General features: G+C 38.8%; 3 protein-coding genes across 3 annotated transcripts in view; 2 read left to right on the top strand and 1 right to left on the bottom strand.

Moving 5' to 3' along the window:
• LOC131108816 (cyclic AMP-dependent transcription factor ATF-1-like) overlaps positions 1–4,336 on the top strand; it is an 8,034-nt gene extending 3,698 nt beyond the window's left edge. The window contains exons 4-5 of the mRNA XM_058060154.1: positions 1,722–1,830; positions 2,564–4,336. Of these exons, the coding sequence (XP_057916137.1) occupies positions 1,722–1,830; positions 2,564–2,708 (254 nt within the window). The 3' untranslated portion in view covers positions 2,709–4,336. The remainder of the gene's footprint in view (positions 1–1,721; positions 1,831–2,563) is intronic.
• ift74 (intraflagellar transport 74) lies at positions 3,120–14,196 on the bottom strand. The gene is made up of 20 exons (XM_058060153.1): positions 14,061–14,196; positions 13,299–13,438; positions 12,619–12,754; positions 12,495–12,543; positions 12,216–12,314; positions 11,724–11,784; positions 11,510–11,569; positions 11,353–11,414; positions 9,770–9,908; positions 9,571–9,633; positions 9,259–9,402; positions 8,981–9,021; positions 8,836–8,915; positions 7,414–7,467; positions 7,088–7,185; positions 6,878–7,004; positions 6,645–6,808; positions 5,918–6,043; positions 5,777–5,837; positions 3,120–5,694 (listed from the first exon to the last, which is right to left on the bottom strand). Exons 2-20 carry the CDS (start codon positions 13,425–13,427, stop codon positions 5,579–5,581), a joined length of 1,809 nt encoding a protein of 602 aa, XP_057916136.1. The 5' UTR covers positions 13,428–13,438; positions 14,061–14,196; the 3' UTR covers positions 3,120–5,578.
• A 1,554-nt stretch (positions 14,197–15,750) lies between these two features.
• LOC131108877 (cyclic AMP-dependent transcription factor ATF-1-like) lies at positions 15,751–21,670 on the top strand. Its single transcript, XM_058060287.1, has 5 exons — positions 15,751–15,913; positions 17,815–17,968; positions 18,440–18,586; positions 20,196–20,304; positions 20,560–21,670. Exons 1-5 carry the CDS (start codon positions 15,908–15,910, stop codon positions 20,702–20,704), a joined length of 561 nt encoding a protein of 186 aa, XP_057916270.1. The 5' UTR covers positions 15,751–15,907; the 3' UTR covers positions 20,705–21,670.
• Positions 21,671–22,670: the final 1,000 nt, after the last annotated feature.

The following is a 22,670-nucleotide window of genomic DNA, read 5'->3' as shown; positions in this document are numbered from 1 at the left end:
AAAAGTCATGTTATGAGAAAAAGTTGTAATGTTATGATGAAAAAATGTCATGTTATGAGAAAAAGTTGTAATTTTACAATAAAAAGTAATGTTATGAGAAAAACGTTATACGATTAAAAAAGTAATGTTATGAGAAAATGTTGTAATGTTATGATAAAAAGTCATGGTATGAGAAAAAGTTGTAAAGTACAGCAGTCGTGTTGTGAGAAAAAGTTGAAATATTACAATAAAAAGTCATGTTATGAGAAAATACGATGACTGTAACGATAAAGTCATGCTATAAGGAAAAGTTGTAATGTTACGATAGTCATGTTATGAGAAAAAGTTGTAATGTTATGATAAAAAATGTCATGTTATGAGAAAAAGTTGTAATTTTACGATAAAAAGTAATGTTATGAGAAAAATAAAAAACGATAAAGAATATGTCGTAATGTTATGATAAAAAGTCATGGTTTGAGAAAAAGTTGTAATGTACAATAGGCATGTTATGACAAAAAGTTGTCATATGAGAAAAACAAATAATGTAGTGTAAATGTAATGTAAAAAATGTAATGTAAAAAATAATGTAATGAGAAAATGTAAAAGTATAATGTATAATAAAAAAGTAATGTTATTAAACGTGGTCATAATAAGACATGAGAAAAGTTGTTACAAAAAAATTGTAATGTTACATTAAAAAAGTAATGTTATGACAAAAACTTGTAATACAATAAAAAAGTAATGTTATGAGAAAAAGCTCTGATGTTACAATAATTAATGCGAATGTTATGTTATGAGAAAAAAATTAAAGTTACAATAAAAAAAAAGTCATGTTATGAGAGAGTTTTAATACGCTAAAGTCATGTTATGAGATAAAGCTGTAAATACTACAATGGAAAAGTCATTTTATGAGAAAAAAATTTAAAATAATGGGAAAAAGCCGTGTCATGAGAAGATGGGGAAAAAATGGTAATGTTATGAGGAAAAAAGTTGCAAAGTTACAAGAAAAAAGTTATAATGTTCCTCATAAAAAGTCATGATGCATGAGAAATAACTTGGAATATTATGAGAAAAAAATGATGTCATGAGAAAAAAGCCACAATTAAGTAAAAAGAGATGGTGCTGCTGCTACTTCAGAAAAGGGAGGTGTTCCGGGCATGCCCGGCCGGAAGAAGACCCCGGGACGGACTCAGGACACGCTGGAGAGATCGTCTCCAACCTGGCCTGGGAACGCCTTGTGGTCCTTCCGGTGGAAGTGAAGGAGGTGGCTGGGGACCGGGAAGTCTGGGCTTCCCTACTGTGACTGTTGCCCCCACGACCCAAACCTGCATAAGCAGACGATAATGGATGGATGGATGCAAGTCAAAGCCACAGAATATTGTATTAAATATTTGGGTATTAAACACTTTTGGTTGATTGACATACCCAACAAGAGACAATTTCAATCCATGCAGTTATTTCTCAGGTACAACATCCCATTAAACTACTCACTCTGATGATGTACGGAAACACTTGCCTATTTCATTGTTTGTGATAATGAAGTATAACTTGACTTGATCCTCCAGAATTCTTATAAATTCATAGTTTTACTTTCCTTTCTCCAAAAACGACTGCGGTTAAGTGACACATCGTACCTGAAAATACTGTCTGTTAGCATCCACTGAAGCCAAGTGTAGTCCAAACATCCATCCATCCATCCATCCTTCTAACTGGAAGTGTTTACATTTGTGCTGGTTGCCCAGGTGACATGGCAGCCACTCAGCTTCAATACGCCAACTCCATCCTTCCGCAAGGTGTGGCACAGGGCAGCGTTCCTAGAAACCAGTCCGAGCGCAGCTTGATGAAGAACAGGTAAGACTCCTCTGCCTGTATGGACTCTAGTCAGCGCATCCTTTTGGAATAAACAGAAAAACGTCTTTATTTTCAAATCTACCACAAAGAGTATTACACAAATTTTGTTAACACGTTACCATGGAGCCTGTGTCAACTTAATGTAGGTGCATTTTGAATTGTCCCACAAATTGACCTTTTTTTTTTAGACCAAATGAACCACTGTTAGAATAATACATAATACTAAGAAGCGTTGGTGACGGGCGGCACGGTGGTTGAGTGGTTGGCACACAGACCTCACAGCTAGGAGACCAGGGTTCAATCCCACCGTCGGCCATCTCTGTGTGGAGTTTGCATGTTCTCCCCGTGCATGGGTGGGTTTTCTCCAGGGACTCCGGTTTCCTTCCATATTCCAAAAAACATGCCGACTCCAAATTGTCCATAGGTATGAATATGAGTGTGAATGGTTGTTTGTCTATATGTGCCCTGTGATTGGCTGGCGACCAGTCCAGAGTGTACCCCAACTCTCGCCTGAAGAAGGCTGGGATAGGCTCCAGCAGCCCCCCGTGACCTTTTGTGAGGATAAGCGGTAGAAAATGAATGAATATTACAATTACAAAATGCTATCGCACTTAGGGTTAGGGTTAAATTTCGGGGGGTTTGAGCACCCACAGAATCGTGGAAACCAACAACCAAGACATCATGATTTTTATTTTCATCAGCCTGAATTGGAATGTATTTGTTGTTTTTCCAGGGAGGCTGCTCGGGAATATCGTAGGAGGAGAAAGGCCTACGTACAAGGCCTGGAGGAGCGCGTGGCCAAGCTTGAAAACCAAAATAAAGCCCTGAAGGAGGAGCTTAAAACCTGGAAAGAAATGTGCCAGCATAAAGTTCCTTGATTATGCTGACGGAGGACGGCCTGTGCTGGATATACTGTAGATTTCACTTTATTCACCTTTTTATTAAATGCTGCTGTCGGAGGATCCCAAAGAAAGAAACTTTTGAGGGAGGAACAACAAGGAGGGGTCGGTATCTTGCTGAAGAATACCGGGACACGTCTATTAATTTGTATAACAGAATAGAAAGAAATCAATGTGCTGTGCTGGATCACAATTGCATAAAAATGTTGTGTATATTTGTCAAACTTGAATTGAGAAAGGGACTCAGGTTTACCCTGTTAGTTATTGATTTATGGGATGTAAAAACTATGTAAAAATTAACAAGTTTTATTTCAAGGGATGTAAAAACTTAGACAATACAACAATTTAATGTCAAATGTGAAATCTTGGGCAAATTATTAATTCATGAAACGACAAAAAAATACATTCATTCACCATTCATGGTGCGGCATATACAGTGGTGTAAAAAGGTGTTTTCATTTTTGTGCATGTTTTGTCACACTTAAATGATTCAAAATTAGCACAACTTGACACAAAATGCAGTTTTTAACTGAAACCTATCAAGGGAGAAAGAAAATCCCAACCTAAGTGGGCCTGTAAACTGAGATCTAGCAATCTGGAAAATGTTATAAAGCCATTTCTAAAGCTTTAGGACACCAGCAAACCACAGTGAGAGCCATTGTCCACAAATGGCAAAAACATGGAGGTGGCCAGCCAACCAAAATTACCATCCAAGAGGTCACAAAAGACCCCACAACATCCAAAGAACTGCAGGCTTCACTTGCCTCAGTTAAGGTCAGTGCTCATGACTCCACCATAAGAGAAACTGGGCAAAAACGGTCTCAATTTTGCCAGTAATGCATTTCAGAAAACAGTAAAATATGCTGGTGGTAGTGTGATGGTCTGGGGCTGTTTTGCTGATTCAGGACCTGGAAGACTTGTAATTGAATTGTACAAGCGGCTTTCATCTGTTGGTGACCTCAAGCTGAAACCAACTAAGAAGTGGCCATATTCCTCCTTAATGTAAGACTCATTGCAAGTTACTGCAAGTGTGACAATCATGCAAAAAAGAGCACACTTTTTTACACCACTATTTGCGTATATAAATTTTACACTTACACTATTTGCGTATCTAAATAAGTGGTTTGTGCTATCTGCAGAGTGCTGCAGTTATGAATCAACAGAAGGCATCAATTCACTCAACATTTTCCAGCAGGAAGATGCTGTGTAACTGCAAGTTTAGTACAGTACACAACTTGTAATGTTACTAATATATTATAGGGTTTAGAGCAGGGGCCCCAAACTCAACTGATGCTGGGCCCCATCAAGTATTGTTTTAGGTTTTAAAAACAAGTCTAATCATAATCTATTAAAAGTTGAAAACATGGAATTTTTACCTAGTTAAATTATAAATTGGCTTCAAGGTGACGTTGATTGGTTTTTGCAAAGGATTATAAAACCTTAACATGATAAAGAACCTCAGAAAAAATGCTGCTACCACCATAGAGTGACTTTTGCACTGGTGTGCTTCTGGTTTCCTTGGTTCAAGCTGATAAAACTGAGTCTTCCATTTTTGCACATAATTTTTGTACGAGCATTTACTAAAAGAGAATGTACTTTCATTAAAACATTTATTTTCAAATACATCCTAGCTCCATTTATTTTTGCATGAACTGAAAAACATTTGTGGTCTTACCTTTTATATGATACATGATGTTACTTGTCATCTTCAAGGCTTCACATTTTTTTAGGCGTACACTTTCAGACAGCAAACAACCAGAGGATGGGAAAAATGCGGACATAAGCCTGCTAGCTGGCCATGTGAAGCCAATCTGAAATCTGATTGGTTAAAAGAAACAGCCCCATTGCTAATAATGTTTATATGGCATGTGACTTAAAGCAGACTGCATTGACAGTCAATACATCAGTATACTACATTAGTATACGTCAGTGCTAGGCCAGCAGAGAAGGCCTTGCTAATGAATGCTAACACAAAACATTTCTATAGATTTACAATTTTACCAGCAGAACATTTTTCTGTAAATTTGTGTAATATTACTACTTTTTTCTCTTAAAGAGAAACTGCACTTTTTATGGAATTTTGCCCATCATTCACAATCCTCATGTGAAACACATATTTCTGTCCTGTTTCTGTGCATTATAGCGCCAGAAAACTAGTTAATACAAGCTAGCTATCAACAGTTGAACTCTTTGGAAGGTGTGTCTCCCATTACATCTTGCATAAAAGTAACAGCACTTTTCAGAAAGGGAATATCATACCATCATACCAACAGTAAAATATGGTGGTGGTAGTGTGACGATTTGGGGCGTTTTTGCTGCTTCAGGACCTGGAAGACTTGTGATAAAAAAAAATGATCCAATGAATCCTAAACGATCCAAAACACAGCCGCAAGTCCACTTCTGAATGGCTGAAGAAAAACAAAATGAAGACTTTGGAGTAGCCTAGTCAAAGTCCTAGAAAGGGAATATCATACCAACAGTAAAATATGGTGGTGGTAGTGCGATGATCTGAGGCTGTTTGCTGATTCAGGACCTGGAAGACTTGTGATAAAAAATGATCCAATGAATCCTAAATGATCCAAAACACAGCAGCAAGTCCACTTCTGAATGGCTGAAGAAAAACAAAATGAAGACTTTGGAGTGGTCTAGTCAAAGTCCTGACTTGAATCCTATTGAGATGCTGTGGTATGACCTTAAAAAGGCACTTTGTACTAGAAAACCCTCCAATTTGGTTGAATGACAACAGTTCTGCAAAAATGAGTGGGCCAAAATTCCTATATAAGACATCTGTTCTAGAAGAAATATGACAATGTATTATTAAACATATCAAGTCTTATGTGGGTGTGTACTCAGCTTCTTATGTTCTGCAGTGAATCTATGAGACACTTGTTGTAATCGGCCACTTGTTTGTAGACATTCTTGGAAACGGAGGCAAAGTCGCTTTCCTGGGACTTTGAGGCGATGACTGGCGTTGTCGTTAAAGGAAATCAATCAGCAGCTAATATGACTTAAATGAATTATTAAAGTGTACTGACAGAGAAGGATACATTCTTTCATGACAAAGTTGTTCTGCTCCAAATGTTGCCACTTCCTCTCCAGGTTAGCCAGCTGCCAAAAACATGAGACCACAAACGTAAGCATGAGGAGGGAGTTTGCGTGACAGCATGACTGGGAGAAGTGTCCCAAACCTGCGCGTGGGTCTCGTTTTCCTCCAGTTTGGTCTTCAGTGCTTCATATTTCTGGTTCATCTCCTCCAGCAGCTGTCGGAATGAATCTCCATGTTGTGTGAGGGAGATTCGCTCCGCCTGCAGCCTCTGCACCACAAGTTTAATTCATGATTTATAAACAAAAATGACACGCAACACAGGACTGCAGAGACTGTTGATATTTTTAAAAGAAGATTAAAGACACAACTTTTTAATCAGGCTTTTACCTAATATTTTAAACTTTTTTTAAAAAATCTTTTTAGTCCCATTTTATGCTCTTAGTCTTTAGCTTTTAACTCCAGTGTTTCCTCAGGAAGGGGTCCTCCACACTGGGGGCTGTGTCGGGTCTGCTGAGGGGGTGCTGTCCTAGGGTCCCTTAGACCCGCCCCTCTGTCGGAGTCGGAGGGCCCAGGTTCTGGTCCCCCGATGACACGGCCTACGGCTCCTCCCAGTGTGGACGGCCCCAAAGGTGGCGTTTCCTTGATCCTCAGTGCCATGCCATGTCTCCCTACTGTGTATGATTAGGGAGGGGCTTTCTTTGTAATTGTTTTTCTTTTTTATTGTGGTAATTGTTTTTAATTCTGTAAAGCACTTTGTGTTGCATGTCCTTGCAGGAAAAGTGCTATACAAATAAAGTTGATTTGAATTGATTTGAGTGAACTTTCAAACTTTGTATGTCACCAGAAAAGTTGACTTTTGACTCTTTTACCGTCTTTCTCTCCTCTGCTGTCTGTCTCAGGGTGTCCAGGTCGCTGTAGGTGACCAGCTCCGATTGCATCTGGCTGACATGTTCCTTCAAGGTGTTCAGCTCCCCTGTGATCTTCCCCTCCAGCTGTTGGACCTTCTCCAGGTCCTGCTGCAGACGCTGTGACTCTGGGAAACGAACACATGATGTGAATGAAAGCGGCCGAGTTATGTGTTGGTCTATGAAGCGTCACCAACCGCTGGACAGTCCCCTGGCGGTGCTCGCCGATTGAGACACCTCGGTCTCCTTGCTGACCAGGACATCCTGCATGTTCCTCAGCTCGCTGGCTGTGATAGTGTCCACCTGACGAAGCCGCAGCATGTTCTGTACATGACCAGAACCACACATGGCTTTAACTGCATTCTCATTCACCTTCAATGGCATGCATGCTCCATTTCTTCACTCACCCTGCTGCAGTGCTCTAAAAGAGAAACAATGTTCTCCTGACTCTGAGCGGTCTTGTTCTGCTCCTGAGCCCTTAGCTCCTCAAAGGACTGCAAGAAGCCTGAGTAGAAGGGATGAAGAACGTTAGTGCAGGCTGTATCATACTGTACATACTACATATAATGTGCATATAAGTGTGGACAATATACCATTACCACTCAATGTGACTTTTAAATAAGGTATTCAATTTTTATTATTATTACAATGTGCTCATGACGGTATGCAAACATGAAATACAATGTTCTCTTCTGTGTCATCTTGAATTCATCCCCAACCATGTATTGCTTACCATCAATTTCCTCTTCCTTCCTCTTCAGCTCCTTGTACTTCTGCTGACACTCCCCTTCAATGAGAGACAAGCACGATTTTATTTCCAAGCAGTCATGCAATACATGCTAAGCTAATGGCTTATTTCGGTTTAAGTTATGTCGACGTCAGCCAGTCGACATTAACGTATTCCAGAGAGGTCAAAAGTGGTGATGACTCAACTCTCCACTAATGGATTTCAGTTCAAAGCAATTTTAAGCCATAGCAATGGCCACAAGGTGGCAGAAGTGCATTTGATAAGAACTTGTGGACCAAAAAAAGTGAGAGATGGTGGAGTGTAGGGAAATTTCAACACATACACGTTCAATTCCAGATGTGAAAATTGTAACTAGTTCAAGGTATTGTAGTTGTAAAGAAATTATTGTGTTGTTTAGATTTGTACAGTGGTTTGGATAGTTGAGCTGTCACAAAAGCAAAGAAAAATCAAATTTTATATATATATATATATATATATATATATATATATATATATATATATATATATATATATATATATATATATATATATATATATATATATCTCAAAGTGAAAGTTATGCTATGGTAATGGTTTTATTTCATTTGAACATGCATCAGATTACAATTGAGTCACATAATCAGTTCCCAGTTCCACATGTCCAAAAGGAGTAGGAAGAAGCAAAGCTTATTAAATCCTACCCCTCCATCTGGTACTTTTACAATCAGTAACTGTTACATTTGTTCAGTTCCTGCTTTCCTAATATAGTTTAAGTTTTTTGTTTTGTTTTTATTTTATTTCTGTCACGTACGGAAGTATGAGGTGATATGACCATACAATGACATAATGGGTACCATAGTAACTGTCAATATAATGGTAGATATATATATATATATATATATATATATAGCGCATCATGATTGGTTGAAGACTTTTCATCCTTGTATTTAGCAAACATCAACTGCTTGTATTGTTTCTTGAATTGTCTCATCGTTGTGCATTGTTTGAGTTCCTTACTCAATCCATTCCATAGTTTGATTCCACATACTGAAATGCTATGGCTTTTTAACGTAGTCCTAGCATATAAGTGTTTCAAATGTACTTCTTCCCTGAGATCATATTTCTCCTCTCTTGGAGAGAAGTATAGGATGATATTTTTAGGGAATTGGTTATTTTTAGCCTGCTTGAAATGTATCGTTTCACAAAAAGCTGTTTTCTCCCTTTTTTAGTCAGTAACAGATATTTTCCTGAACCGTACCTATGTTCTACTGCTGATTACTAAAGAACAGAAAAGGGAGAATGATGAAAGACAGGGGTCTAATCTTTCTTTTGGTAGGTTCCACGTTTATATAGCCATATAAGACAATATTCTGTGTGCCTTGAAAGATTCCCAAGAAGGAAACCTTATTATAGCTTTGAGTATGTTACCTTGAGCTTGCTCAGAGTCTTGCTCCAACTGTTGGATGTCCTCAGTGATTTGACCGGTCCTGTCCCGGATCTCCAACAGCCTAAACAAACACCATTAGTTAGTTTTTGTCAACCACTTAGGAAGTACTTGCTAATATTGACATACTGTCTGTCCATGCTGGCAATTTCCTGATTGTCCTCTTTCACCTGAAAAAAAAAAATCACGATGGTACTTACTGTACCTTTTATGACCACTTCCAGACACTTCCTGCCAGCAGTTTGCAGTGTTTATGTTTCAAGAACATTTACGAAAAAAGTCTACTCTATGTCTACTATATTCGTTTTTGAGTCCAAATCCAAAGTGCCGCTATTTCTGATGCATGTAAACACACTAATGTCATTCTTAGATGAATATTTATCATGATTCTTTTAAATGAAACCAACCTGTTTCAACAGTTTCTCTCGTTCCTCCTGAGGCGTACTGAAGCTCTTGTGCTCAGCCTCCATGGTATCCCGCTTTGCTTCCAGTGTGGACAAAGTCTCGTGAAGCCGAACCACTTCCTGCTTGATCTGGGAGTGGGAAAGCTCCTACACAAAAGGGAAACAGAACATCTCGAGATGCTTCCAACCTCACTACTCGACCCACTACAGTGGATCCTGGCATATTTGCAAGAGATGCAAATAAATGGATTTTTGATCAAAATTATTGATTTACTTTGCACAGAAAACACAATTTAACATAAGTTGTGTACTCACCGCTTCGTATTCTTCCTTCCTGGTGAGCAGGGCATCCAGTTCTTCTTGGAGAAGAGATAGTTCCTGGGATGTTAAAACAAGAAGAGAGAAACATTAAGTAAACTTGCTTCTCTGTGCACTTTTACGTGGTCTTTGACTTATGTTCCTAGGCTAATGTAAGTCAAGTGCTAGGGTAAGTCGGAATAATGGAAAAAAATACCTGTAGTAGCTCCTCATTGGCTGTTGTCATGGTGAAGTACTTCTCCTGTTTTGCAGCTGGCATGGCCTGGACGATCTCATCAGCGGCGCGCCTTTCCTTCTTGATTTCCTCTTCAATGGCCCTGACGGCCTCTTCCCTTCTGCAGAGCAAGCACACAACAGGAGATATGTGACTAAAGGTTGTAGTTCACGCTTATAAACATTCAGTGAGAAAGCATACAGACGCTGCACTAATCCACCTGTCGATTTTTTGTTCCCTTATTTGTGAACAAGACAAGGTACTTCAATTCCTCCACTTGGGGTAGGATCACAACCCCGACCACCCTTTACCATGGACTCAGACTTGGAGGTGCTGATTCCCACTCAGTCACTTCACACTCGGCTGCGAAGTGATCCAGTGTGAGGTAAAGATCACGGCCAAGTCTGGGCTTCCCTACTGAGACTGCTACTCCCACGAAGCGGAACCGTATATGCAAATGGAATGGATGGAATGAATGTGAAAGGACAAGTTTCTCCATGACCTTGGACAGGAAGGGCAGATGTGATGGGACTAGGCTTTTTGAGAGGAGGTCTAACTACAGCTTGCTTAACCCTTAGATGCATAAGTGGGTCAAAAATGACCCGGTCAGGTTGTTTTCTTGAAATATCTTTATAATGAAATTTTTTCATCATTTCATATTCCAGGTATTCCCCAAAAAACATGTTTTTGATGTCATGCCATTAAATTTGTAACTTACCTTTTATACATTTTAAGAAATTTTTGTTTTTGTGTTACTACCCCAACTTTCCATAAGTGTGTCAAAAATGACCCGGTCAGGTTGTTTTCTTGAAATATCTTTGTAATTACATTTTTTTATCATTTCACATTCCAGGTATTCCTCGAAAAACATGTTTTTGATATCATGCCATTCACATTTTTAACTTACCTTTCATACATTTTAAGAAATTTTTGTTTTTGTGTTACTACCCCAACCTTCCATAAGTGGGTCAAAAATGACCCGGTCAGGTTGTTTTCTTGAAATATCTTTGTAATGAAATTTTTTGTTATAATTTCATATTCCAGGTATTCCTCAAAAAACATGTTTTTGAAATCATGCCATTCACATTTTTAACTTAACGTTTATACAGTTTAAGAAATTTTAGTTTTTGCATTACTAGCCCAACCTTCCACAAGTGGGTCAAAAACGACCCGCATGTATTTTCTATGGAATCCAATAGGAACCTTTGATTCTTATCAACTCCTAAATATAATACTAAATATCATACAAATGATTATTCCTAAACAAAATGGCAAAATGGGCATAAAAACACATTGATTCTAGTATATGTCATTTTTGACCCACTTATGGAAGAATGTTGGGTCCAGTCACTCGTGCATCTACGGTTTAAGGGCAGTGGTGACAATACCCAGCCTGAAGTAGCTGGTAATGACATGAACAAAGCTGGGACCAATGGTGTCTATGAGTTATAAGTCAATAATCCACCAATGTTGACCAACTACAGTGCTTGGACTGGGACTTGCACCTTACCTGGGAGGAAGGAAAGTCAAAGAGGGAGTGTGTTAAACAATTAGAGGGTACTTACTCTCTTCTCTCAATGAAGATGCTGTCAATGCTTTCAGCCTCTCTGTCATTCTGGGCCTTTAACTGGAACCAAATTAGATACAAATATTGTCATTTTCCCCCCCAAAAAAGACGATAATGTACATTTTGATCATCTTTTGTTTATTTGTAAGACTTACGGAGTTGTAGTCGTTGATCATCTCCTCCATGTCAGAGTTAGTGTTGAGCTTGTCCATCAACTACAGATAAAATTAAGAAAAAAACTGTTTCAACAAATATATATATATGGAAGATCCGTCTGTAAAATGCTATCCTGTATGGTGAAAAATTAACACAATAACTAACGATACAAATAGCACAAGAAGAAAGCCCAAACAAACTGAGACTGCTTACCATGTTGTAATCAGCAAGCTGGCCCTGCAGATCCCTGATCTCTGCAGCCAGACTTTCAGCTCTGAAAGGGAACACATAAGATCAGAATTCCCCAGTTTTTAAATAATTCGGTTTTATGCCCCCAGTTTTCAAACAATGTCTCAGTTATTGTACAATATTATGCACAAGAAAGTCCTCATTCCAGAGAATGGAGTGTCCAAACAAAGCGGCCACATCGACATTTTGTTGCTGACTCAGCGTCCATGCATATTTTTTTAATTGAGTGTGACTTCTAAATAACCCGTCATGGGGCCAAAAAAAATTGCAAGTACCAGCAATTGATGCAGAAAGTCACAGACATGGAGAGTGTTACAACACTTATATTGCAAATGTTGATCCAAAATCAATGGAGAAAGACAGATAAGCACATGGCCGTATTTAGTCTAAAACAGAGTGGAAACTATTCAATTCCTAACAATAAAGTCAGCTTTCAAAGTCTCACTGCCCACTAACCTCTTTTCGTAGGACAGATAGACAGAGTTCTCTTGATTGAAGGTGTCGATCTCTTTGTGGAGTTTGCTGATCTCTGTTGTTAGCTCATTAATCTTACTCCTAAACAGCATATGCAGGTAACAGTGTTAGAATCTATTCTAAAAGTAAACATCTTTTAAGCCGAACTTGGACTACAAATGAAGAATAGAAGAGGAAGTCACATGTCAACCATTTAGCAAAGAAACATTTCCATGGGCTGCTTAGTGGGTGTCTGATTTACAGTAAGAGAATATGTGTTACCTGAGAAGACCCAAGTAGTAAGACTTGTCCAGGATCTGTCTCTGAGGTCCTTTGGGATGTGGAGGAAACATAAAAAATGTTAGCTGTAAAATGACAGCAGTGGATCATTGGACCTTGAACTTACCTTTCAACCCAGTCTTCATACCACTGAGGCCCTGCTGAGTGACAGGCCTGTCAGTCACTTTGATCTGTGCTGACAGGACACCAGGAGTGGCAACGCTCGCCCTCATACCAGGATGAACACCTGTGCCTGGAACCATCTGAATGTTGGGAATATAAATCCATGAGACAAAACGTACACAAAGGTGTGAAAAGTGTTTGCTCCTTTGCTGATATTTTTTTCCATGTTTGTCACACTTAAATGTTTCAGATCATTAAACTAATTTCAATGTTAGTAACTCAGCTCATCATGTTACTACCGGCGTACCTCAAGGCTCTATTCTAGGACCCCTCCTCTCAGTGAGAAATTTCATTGTACAATTTCACCAATTGTACAATTATGCAAATTTGATAATGACATCATTAGGCCATCATCATTTGAATGTGGACATATTGGATTTTTCGCATATACTCTTGCATGTGCTACTGTCTACTTTGCTACTGACACTTATGGCTTATCTGCGTACATGTTATTTTATAGCTGAGCATTTATTTTACTTTACTTTTTGAACTGTACAGCAAATTTGTGAAGGTACACATAATTGTGAATCAGCATACAATTATTGTATTTGAGTTTTCTGTCATTTTATAAAAGGCATAATTCGATTTTGGGTGTATTTGGGTAGATCCCAACCAGTGCCTTACCCCAGTTGGTATGCGTATGGCTGTTGGAGGAGGTCGGACAGCTGTTAAAGGTCTTCCAGTTCCAGGGACTACTGATCCAGCACGGCTCATAGGTCGACCCATGCTGGATGGAGGCCTTTGACTTGCCATAATGTGGAAACCTATGATGCAAAGTACCAATTCAAATACACTTGAGGGCAAGTATCTCCAGTTAAAAAAAACACACCCAAGAATACATTGCAAACATTGAGGGGAACGCTTTCATTTTGTTCTGTGAACTTACAGTATTTTTCTTTCACAATCGTTTTGATCCTGCAGCGTTTGTACGAGTGCAGCATGTTTTAATTTGCAGTTTAATTTTCACATTGCAAATGTTCGATAGAGTTTATTTGGACGTGGCTGTGTGTTAGCCACCCTATATACTACGACGAAAAACGTACAAAATAATGAAAAATGCATCCAATAATAAACCGACACCAAGTTAAATATGTAAGTTATAAAGTTATAAAGTAATAACGAGGTTGACTCTTACGTTAATAATGAAGCCAGCGTGTGTTTCAGTGTTCAGTTAAATGGTTTAGGTGCGCTTTGGGTGCCGATTTAGTTGCATTTACATGATATTTAATTAGAATACAAATAAATGGCATATGTCAACAGGCTAATGCAGCTAGCATACCACATCTGCAACCACGACCTACAGTATGTGGTCCTCCCATACGTCGTCGTGTACAACGTAAAGACCCACCCACCAAAATGTAACATTATAAAATAAAAAAAACATACCTTTCGTGTCGTATTGTTCTATGAACTAACACTGAAGTGGCTGTCGTTTGCTTAGAAGTCGCCTGGAGATAGCTAGCTCAACAAATCTCGGCGTTAGCCACACCAGAGGATGTTGATGTTACCACGGTAACTGTCTTCTTCGTTGGTATTAAGGGCAGCATATAACACTGCTGCCCCCAACAGCCCGAATGGTGTACCGACAGCAGCAGTTCCTGTCCAAAAAGCGTCGCTGTAGGGTGAATACCAAGAAAATACGTGACCATTGATCCATTTAATTTGAAATTAGTCCAACTCCTTGATTTATTGTCTTTCAATTGTTAATCATAATTTTAATCGAAATAAAACACAGGACAAAAATTGTATTACATCTCCGTTGACCTGTAATTGACATATTCATTGTAATATATAATGCATACATAATATATACAGACTGTATGTGTGTGTGTATGTATACTGTACATATAAACACACACACATACATATATGCACATAACAGTATAATATATAATACATATACAGACATAATGCATATTATATGCATATATACATAATAATATATAGCTATAATTATATAATAAATACATAATTTAAAAATAATAATTTACATAAAACTGTACTTATATTATATACACTTTTGAGCAAAATAGTCATTATAAAAATAACTACACAAAAGCAAAAAAATATTATTGGATGTCATAATATATATTTATATTTTTTCATCCCCAAAACCCTACCGTCCAGTAATTTATTCCCTGAGATTATAAAAAATATATAACAATATAAAATATAACATTATTCACAATGTAAGAATATAAACAATACAACAAAAACAGATATTTGAAGACATAAACACAGTGGACGAATAAAAATATCCGTCGCATCGGGACTGTATCGATCCGATGCTGGTACTACCTTTGGCATTGATATGATTAATATTCAGATCGATTCGCCCACTCCTAGTTGATTCTCAGTAGGGATGAGAAACTTGAGATCCGTTTTTCACTTAGCGAGCAGGGGCACGGTGGGTTTGTGATGAAGTTAACAGGGGCGAGTACTCGTGAGTCCCGATTCTGTATAAAACTTTCGAGTTTTGACGGATTCGTTCAAGACTTGCACATCTCCACATCCAGGTCATATCACGGCCATCCGCAAAAAACGAATGCACGGCGCAGTTTTGATGCATTTCGTGCTTGAAAGAAGCTTTTCGTGCTTTAAAGAAGCTGAGACCAATCAATTGTGTGCCAATACGTGCTAAGCTAACCGAGCAAAACGTGTAATAGATAATAATACATCGAATTTATAACGAATTAACTAAAATATGTGAGTATGTATAGAGCTGATTTATAAACTAAAACAGCTGCTTGACAAAAATGTCAAAAAGGTCCACTTTGGGAGCCTTTGATTAATAACCATATGAGAATATAACGTTGTTGATTTTTTTAACTTGTTAAATTGGGTTTCAAATCGATTTATTGCTGGAGAAAGGGTTAATTCCCAAGGGTCTTGAACTCCGCATCCCTGTTTATTATTTGCATCGACGCGCCCGTGACGTCAAACAAAGTATTTCTCTTGTACAACTTAAAGTGTATTAAGAATCTTTGCATTCAGAGCTTTGTTGACATAATAAGGGGTCGATGACGCAATAAACAGGCCGGCTTGAAAGGGGAATTGGATGGTTCTTGCTGCCCTCCTATACAAATACATTGCAGACACTGTTTCCCCCCCGCCCCCCCATTTTGAGGAACACGCCGGTTGTAGTGAAGCATATACGTGATCCGTGTGCTTTGCAGCCCGGCCGGCCACGATCTCCCCAGGGAACCTTCAGCTGACACCCACCAACTCCACCCATGGATGTGAGTATCTGACGGGTTGGCACCTCAGCTAACACTTTTTGCGTCAGGGTAGCAACACGGATTCATCAGAAAGTCACGGCGATTACGACAACAGTTCAATTATTGCACCAGTAATAAAATTACACAAAAAGTACGAGCAAGACGATGCGAATTTTTGTTGTCATTTAACACAAGTGATGGAACGTACACGCCCGGATTGACGTGAAAACACTTCATCATACAAGTCGACAGCGTTGTCATTTTTTCGTATTGGACGCGCTCTATTTCAATATAATATAATACCATATTTTTTTTAATTTTTTTTAATTTTATTTTTTTTACCCAACACTATATTATATTACGGTTTGGTTCACGATTCAAACTAAATAAAAACGAAAAAAGTATATTATGTATGGCAAATGGATGAGTGGAAATGTAGACAAAAAAATACTATTAAAAATACTATATAATATACAATAAAGACATCACTGATGATAATATTTTATAACTATTGTGAACACCTCTACGGTGTGAGCTGGGTTAAGACTGCAAAATACCATACACAAATAATAATTATGATAATTACACATGGTTTCAACACCATGGCATCTTAATGTTTGCCATTGAAGGTCATATTAAAGTAATTTCATTGTAAATATTAATACTTCCGATACCAGCTATTCACTCATTTAATGTAGTGTTTGTCTATTGAAAAGGATCTTAAACGAAGCCATGTGTAAACTATAAAAGTATTCACTCTTCTAATCATTTCCTGTCAAAGAATTAGCTTTGTAGTGCCATTAAGAGATGTTTGATGAGATTAGGCATTAGTCTGGACATAATGTACATTTCAGATGGATGTTCTTGCCTTTTTTAAGTAGTGTTTGTACTTTCATCCTGAAAACAAGTTTTAACCAGACAAACCGCTTCAGACTTGTCATTGTTGCATCCAGTTCTTTTGTGTGTCTGTGTCGCATTGAAGTTATTAATGACAACCACCCACCTTGACTTAACCATGACATTGTAGTCAAATGTCTTATCACGCATGGAAGTAACCAGTAACCAGAGCATGGAAGATGGCGAGGGCGTTAGTCAGGCATGTGTAATTTCCCAAATGTGTCTTGATAGCTCTTTCTCTCTCATCCTGGCCCTTACACATACCTGTGCTATATGGCAGGCCTTGAGTAGGGCTAATGTAATGAAGACTTCAGCACCCCGGAGAGCGAAAGGGATGGACGTATTGCGGGTGGAAGGAAAAGGGCTTACTTTTGCTAAATATTCGATCATTCATTTTCTACCGCTTATCCTCATGAGGGTCGCGGGGGGGGGGGGGGGGGTGATATCCCAGCTGTCTTCGGGCGAGAGACGGGGTACACCCTGGACTGGTCGCCAGCCAATGACAGCACATAGAGACAAACAACCATTCACACTCACATTCATACCTATGGACAATTTGGAGTCACCAATTAACCTAGCACGTTTTTGGAATGTGGGAGGAAACCGGAATACCTGGAAAAAACCCACACGTGCACAGGAAAAACATGCAAACTCCACACAGAGATGGCCGAGGGTGGGATTGAACTCAGGTCTCCTAGCTGTGAGGTCTGCGCGCTAACCACTCGACCCCGTGCAGCCCCTTTTGCTAAATATCTCCTTCAAAAATAGATGACAGGGGTTTGGGACAGGTCTGCTGTGGTCTATAATAGGTGTGATAGCGTTAGTGGATGGAGAACCGTTGATTATATGATACGCTGTTTATGGAAAATGTATTAAGGCCTTGGTGGATATATGGATTGTCAACATAAGCTCAACATAAGCGGGTTGCATTGTACCTCCAGTATTGCAATTTTAGCTCTCCTATGAATTACATGAGTGACTTGTATTCTCATAATGGTTTTCTTTTTTTGAAACTCTCACTTTAGCCTCCTCAGTCTCACAATTTAAACACTGAGGGGACGCAGACACTAACAGCGATGACCACGATCAACCCGCAGACTCTTGCACCTGAATCCAATGCCTTTGGTTACTATCAAAATATGTGGAATCACCCAAACAACTATTTCCCTACACTTCAAGGTAATTAGATCCTTTTAATTGCATGCGTCTAGCGTTAGCTTTGATTTATGTCTGAAGTGAGCGGGTTTTGCAAAACATTAAACATGAATCATGTTTATTATGTAGGAAATACAATAACCTGAACCCTGATTAATTCCTCATACACAGAACTGTTCTGTTCTGAGATAATATAGAAAGATGGGGGTCAGTGTACTGTTTTAACATAAAAATTTGGGGACAGAAACATTTATGAGCATGCATGGAGAAGGCAATTTTGACTGAGCTACACATTACACGTCAGCCTGATATTAGGGCAACAGGACCTTTTCCTCCATTTGTATACATTTTTATGTGAAGTCTTGTGTCAAAGAGAACCTTATTAAACCTAAAACAAATAACATGATCATATTTGCATATATTGCAAAACTAAAAATCCAACTGTAATTATTTCTATGTGTAACAACATGATCCACCTTTTCTCTCACTTACCAGGAGGTCCATTCTGCTATCAGAATGAGGGAGCGCAGACCGTGGCAACCATGGCGATGACGAGTACACAGCCAACTCAGCCTCTTCCCATTCCATACTGCACAGAGAGGCAGGATAACCTGCAGATGCAGTTCACTCAACCGCTGGCAGGTACAAACGAGCCACACTGAAAAGAGAAACATAATGCTATTAAAAACAAGTTTCATGTGATTAAGGTAATGTACTGAAAAAAAAATATGAGAAAAATACTGTTTAAAAAGTTACTGGGAAAAAGTCTTTAAAAAGTGTAATGTTACTAATGAGAAAAAAGTCATTGTATTATGACAGCTCCCAAAGGCTTACTATTTAAATGCATAAAGGTACGATTTGATTTGACTTTATTGAGTGCTAGTGTGCATATTTGTGGTACACAACCTCTTTATCTATATTCATTTTGTGCTTCTAATTTGATGTTCCTGTCAGTTTTACCCAATACATAATAAATTAGATGAATTAGATCGCTATTATGGATGTATGTTTTACTAATGTGTCGATGACTAGCTATTGCAGTGCTAATGCTACCCGACTCGCACTGAAATGACAGAGGACCCAATATAGACGTCCTTAGCTGTGCCTGCCGCTAATTTGCAGCTCGTACTCGAAAATTTAGCTCGCAGTTTCAAGCAAAAATATCACACCCGAGATAGTTCGCTTTTAAAGACTCGTTAGTTGGTGGGACACTCGTCTGCCTCGGTACCAATGTATAAATGTGAATTTAAAATACCCGGCAGTGCTTCAGTACCTTCCCGCTTCTCGCTATGTGAAGCCGACGACAACGGAGTCCTTGACAATTCCAATCACCGCGACAGTCGATGCGAATAACTTTGTTTTTGTTGAGAGAGAGCCATTCGCCAAGGATTTGAAGCTATATTTACCAAAATACAGCTTTCTTTCCTCATTTTCCTGCTCAATAATTACTCCTGTTTATAGCGACACAGTAACAACTACGGCATCAGACGAGGGTCAAACAAGACGTTAGGCACATGAGTCGCGGGTAAAAAGAAAAAAAAAAGTGCCCTTAAAGGGGAACTGCATCTTTTTGGGAATTTTGCCCATCATTCACAATCCTGATGTGAAACATGAACACATATGTATTTCCCTTTTCTGTGCATTATAACAAGAGAAACCAAGTTAATTTGAGCTAGCTTACAATGCCGTAATTGGGATACACCTATCATGCATCGTTTTATATCCATGCTGTGAACATGCATTAACACGTACACTGATAACATGTAATAGTTGCAGTATCTTGCTGAATTTTGATGATTTAAAACAGTACCAAAACTTTTTTCCTCGGCGCATCATGTTCAGAGTCGTAAGATTACGAGAATAAAGTTGTAGTGCTACTCATTAAAAGCTATGAAAAATACCTATGCAAAATAAATATTGTTGCAAGAAAAAAAACAACATGTTATGAGAAAACAGTTTGTAATGTTATGAGTAAAAAGTACATGTAATGTTATGAACAAAGTTCTGTTACAAGAAGAAATTATATTATGTGAATAACATAAGTCTTTAGCAAAATCAAGTCAAATCGTACCAAATATTTCTTAAAAACATGTGGTTGATTGACACACCCATCAAATGAGACCAATTCAATTCAGGCATTTCTTTCTCGGGTATAGACACACCTCTTGCACTTGGGGGGTAGGACCTAAAGATATTGTTTTTTTTGCACAGTACACATCATCCTTTGTTTACATCTCTGTTGGTTGCCCAGGTGACATGGCAGCCACTCAGCTTCAATACGCCAACTCCATCCTTCCTCAAGGTGTGGCACAGGGCAGTGTTCCTCGAAACCAGTCCGAGCGTAGCTTGATGAAGAACAGGTAAGACTCCTTAGCCTGTTATTCAGTTAATGCACAAGTTCCTGGCAACTATTTGATAATTGAACGTACCCGTATATTGTAGCCTTTATTTGCAAATCAACCACAAGGAGTACATAATTGGATGCTGCTCTTTGAAACAAAAAATATGGTAAAAACACTCATTGCCGTAAGCAACCAAGACATCCAATAGCCAAATCAACCTTCGTTAATTTTCATTTTCATCAGCCTGACTCAAGTTATTTGGTGTTTTTCTAGGGAGGCGGCTCGGGAATATCGTAGGAGGAGAAAGGCCTACGTACAAGGCCTGGAGGAGCGCGTGGCCAAGCTTGAAAACCAAAATAAAGCCCTGAAGGAGGAGCTTAAAACCTGGAAGGAAATGTGCCAGCATAAAGTCCCTTGATTATGCTGACGGAGGAGGGCGTGTGTTTGGAGATACAGTCGTCCCTCGCACTATTGCGGTTCGATTATTGCTCCCTCACTATATCACGTTTTTTCCCCCAAAAAATAATGAATAAAGTAGACTGTGGTCTATTATTCAAAACATATAGAACAAGTGATATGTAGTATTCCGGTCAAAACATTGACACTACCTTGAGTGAAAGTTCTCCTCACATTTTGTGTGGAAGTGGTAGGCTTTTTTGGCTTAAGTTTAGAATAAATATATTTGAGACTAACATGGTTAGCCCACTTCAAGTTCTAAACAGGTTTTCTATGCTTTAATGAAGAAAATATTCCATTCATTTATATTGAAAAGCGGAAATTATTTTATCATGGTGGGGTCTGGAACCAGTTAACCGCCATAAACGAGGGACGACTGTACTGTAGAGTTCACTTTATCCACCTTTTTCAAAGAATGCTGCTATTGGAGGATCCCACGGAAAGAAACCGAGAGGGAGGAGCTTGCTTAAGACTTCCTTGTTAGAACAAAATGTAAATACAATTATTATAGTGCTAGTTATCACCGTTTTATCCGTTTGCTTGGACAATAGAAAGAGTGAACATTTTGAAACAGGAACATTCTGTGACCTTGACCAACAACTCCCAGTGCCACAGGTCTTGGGAACGCCAGCAGTGACCTTACAGATGTTCCAGATGTTCCTGTTCATCATGCAAAATGTGCCAATACAAGAACACATGCACAAAAAAGTAATTACTCTCACATACACACACACACACACACACACACACATAGACGAACAAGCACAGCTCGTGCAACTGCTTGCTCCCCCCTCCCTTTAGAGTTGCACGACAATGTATTAGGGACCTCCTAAAGAAAATAAATAGAGAGGAGCATGAATGGCATATTCAGAGTAGAGCTGCATGTCACTGGGTATGTGTCATTCTCCTCGCTGCGAGAAACTTTGAATTTTGTTGTCTGTCTCTTCTGTAAAGTGTCACTGGAGTTTGAACCTGACATACTTGGACAGGTCTGTGGAGGGACATTTGCTGGAACAAGGCATCTGTTCCTATATGTGTAACAGAAGAGACAATGTGCTGTGCTGGATGACATTTGCATAAATGTGTATATTTGTCAAGAATTTGACTTTCGAAGAATGAGGTCTAGCCTGTTGTGGATTTTTGGGATGTAGAAAGTTATACTGTGTATCAATTTCAAAACTGTACATCACTGAGGTCAAATGTGCAATCTTTAGGCAAATCAGTAAAAATTGAGGAAAATTACAAAAAGTGCAGTAGATCCCAGCCTATTTTCGGTTAATCACTGGGGGATTTAAATGTTTTAAATAGAAAGTGGTTTCATGAAAAGATTGCTGTAGAAGGCGCTAATTCCAACATTTTTTAAACTTTCTGTTTAACTGCACATTTAGTACGCCTGCAATTGTTTTGTATTAACTGAGCAGGGGTCTCAAACCTGGGAGCTGCTGGAGGAAGGGTCTGAGGCTGGGCTGAATTAAGTATTAAAAAGTATAATCTTACCTTTATTAAAGTTCAGGTAATCCATGTTTACACTTGGATGCAATTTGTCCAATGCTGTAGAGCACTACTTTGAGTGACAGTGTGCTAGGAAGGAAGGATGGATGGATGGATGAATGTAGAACACTACTTTGAGTGACAGTGTGCTAGGAAGGAAGGAAGGATGGATGGATGGATGAATGTAGAACACTACTTTGAGTGACAGTGTGCTAGGAAGGAAGGAAGGAAGGAAACAAGGAAACAAGGATGGATGTTGAACACTACTTTGCGTGACAGTGTGCTAGGAAGGAAGGGAAGAAGGAAGGAAGTATGTAGAACTACTTTGCGTGACAGTGTGCTAGGAAGGAAGGAAGGAAGGATGGTTGGATGAATGTAGAACACTACTTTGAGTGACAGTGTGCTAGGAAGGAAGGAAGGAAGGAAGGAAGGAAGGA

The sequence above is a fragment of the Doryrhamphus excisus genome, chromosome 21 (assembly GCF_030265055.1).
Source record: "Doryrhamphus excisus isolate RoL2022-K1 chromosome 21, RoL_Dexc_1.0, whole genome shotgun sequence".
Lineage (NCBI taxonomy): Eukaryota > Metazoa > Chordata > Actinopteri > Syngnathiformes > Syngnathidae > Doryrhamphus > Doryrhamphus excisus.
This window is presented reverse-complemented; position numbering and strand designations above follow the sequence as displayed.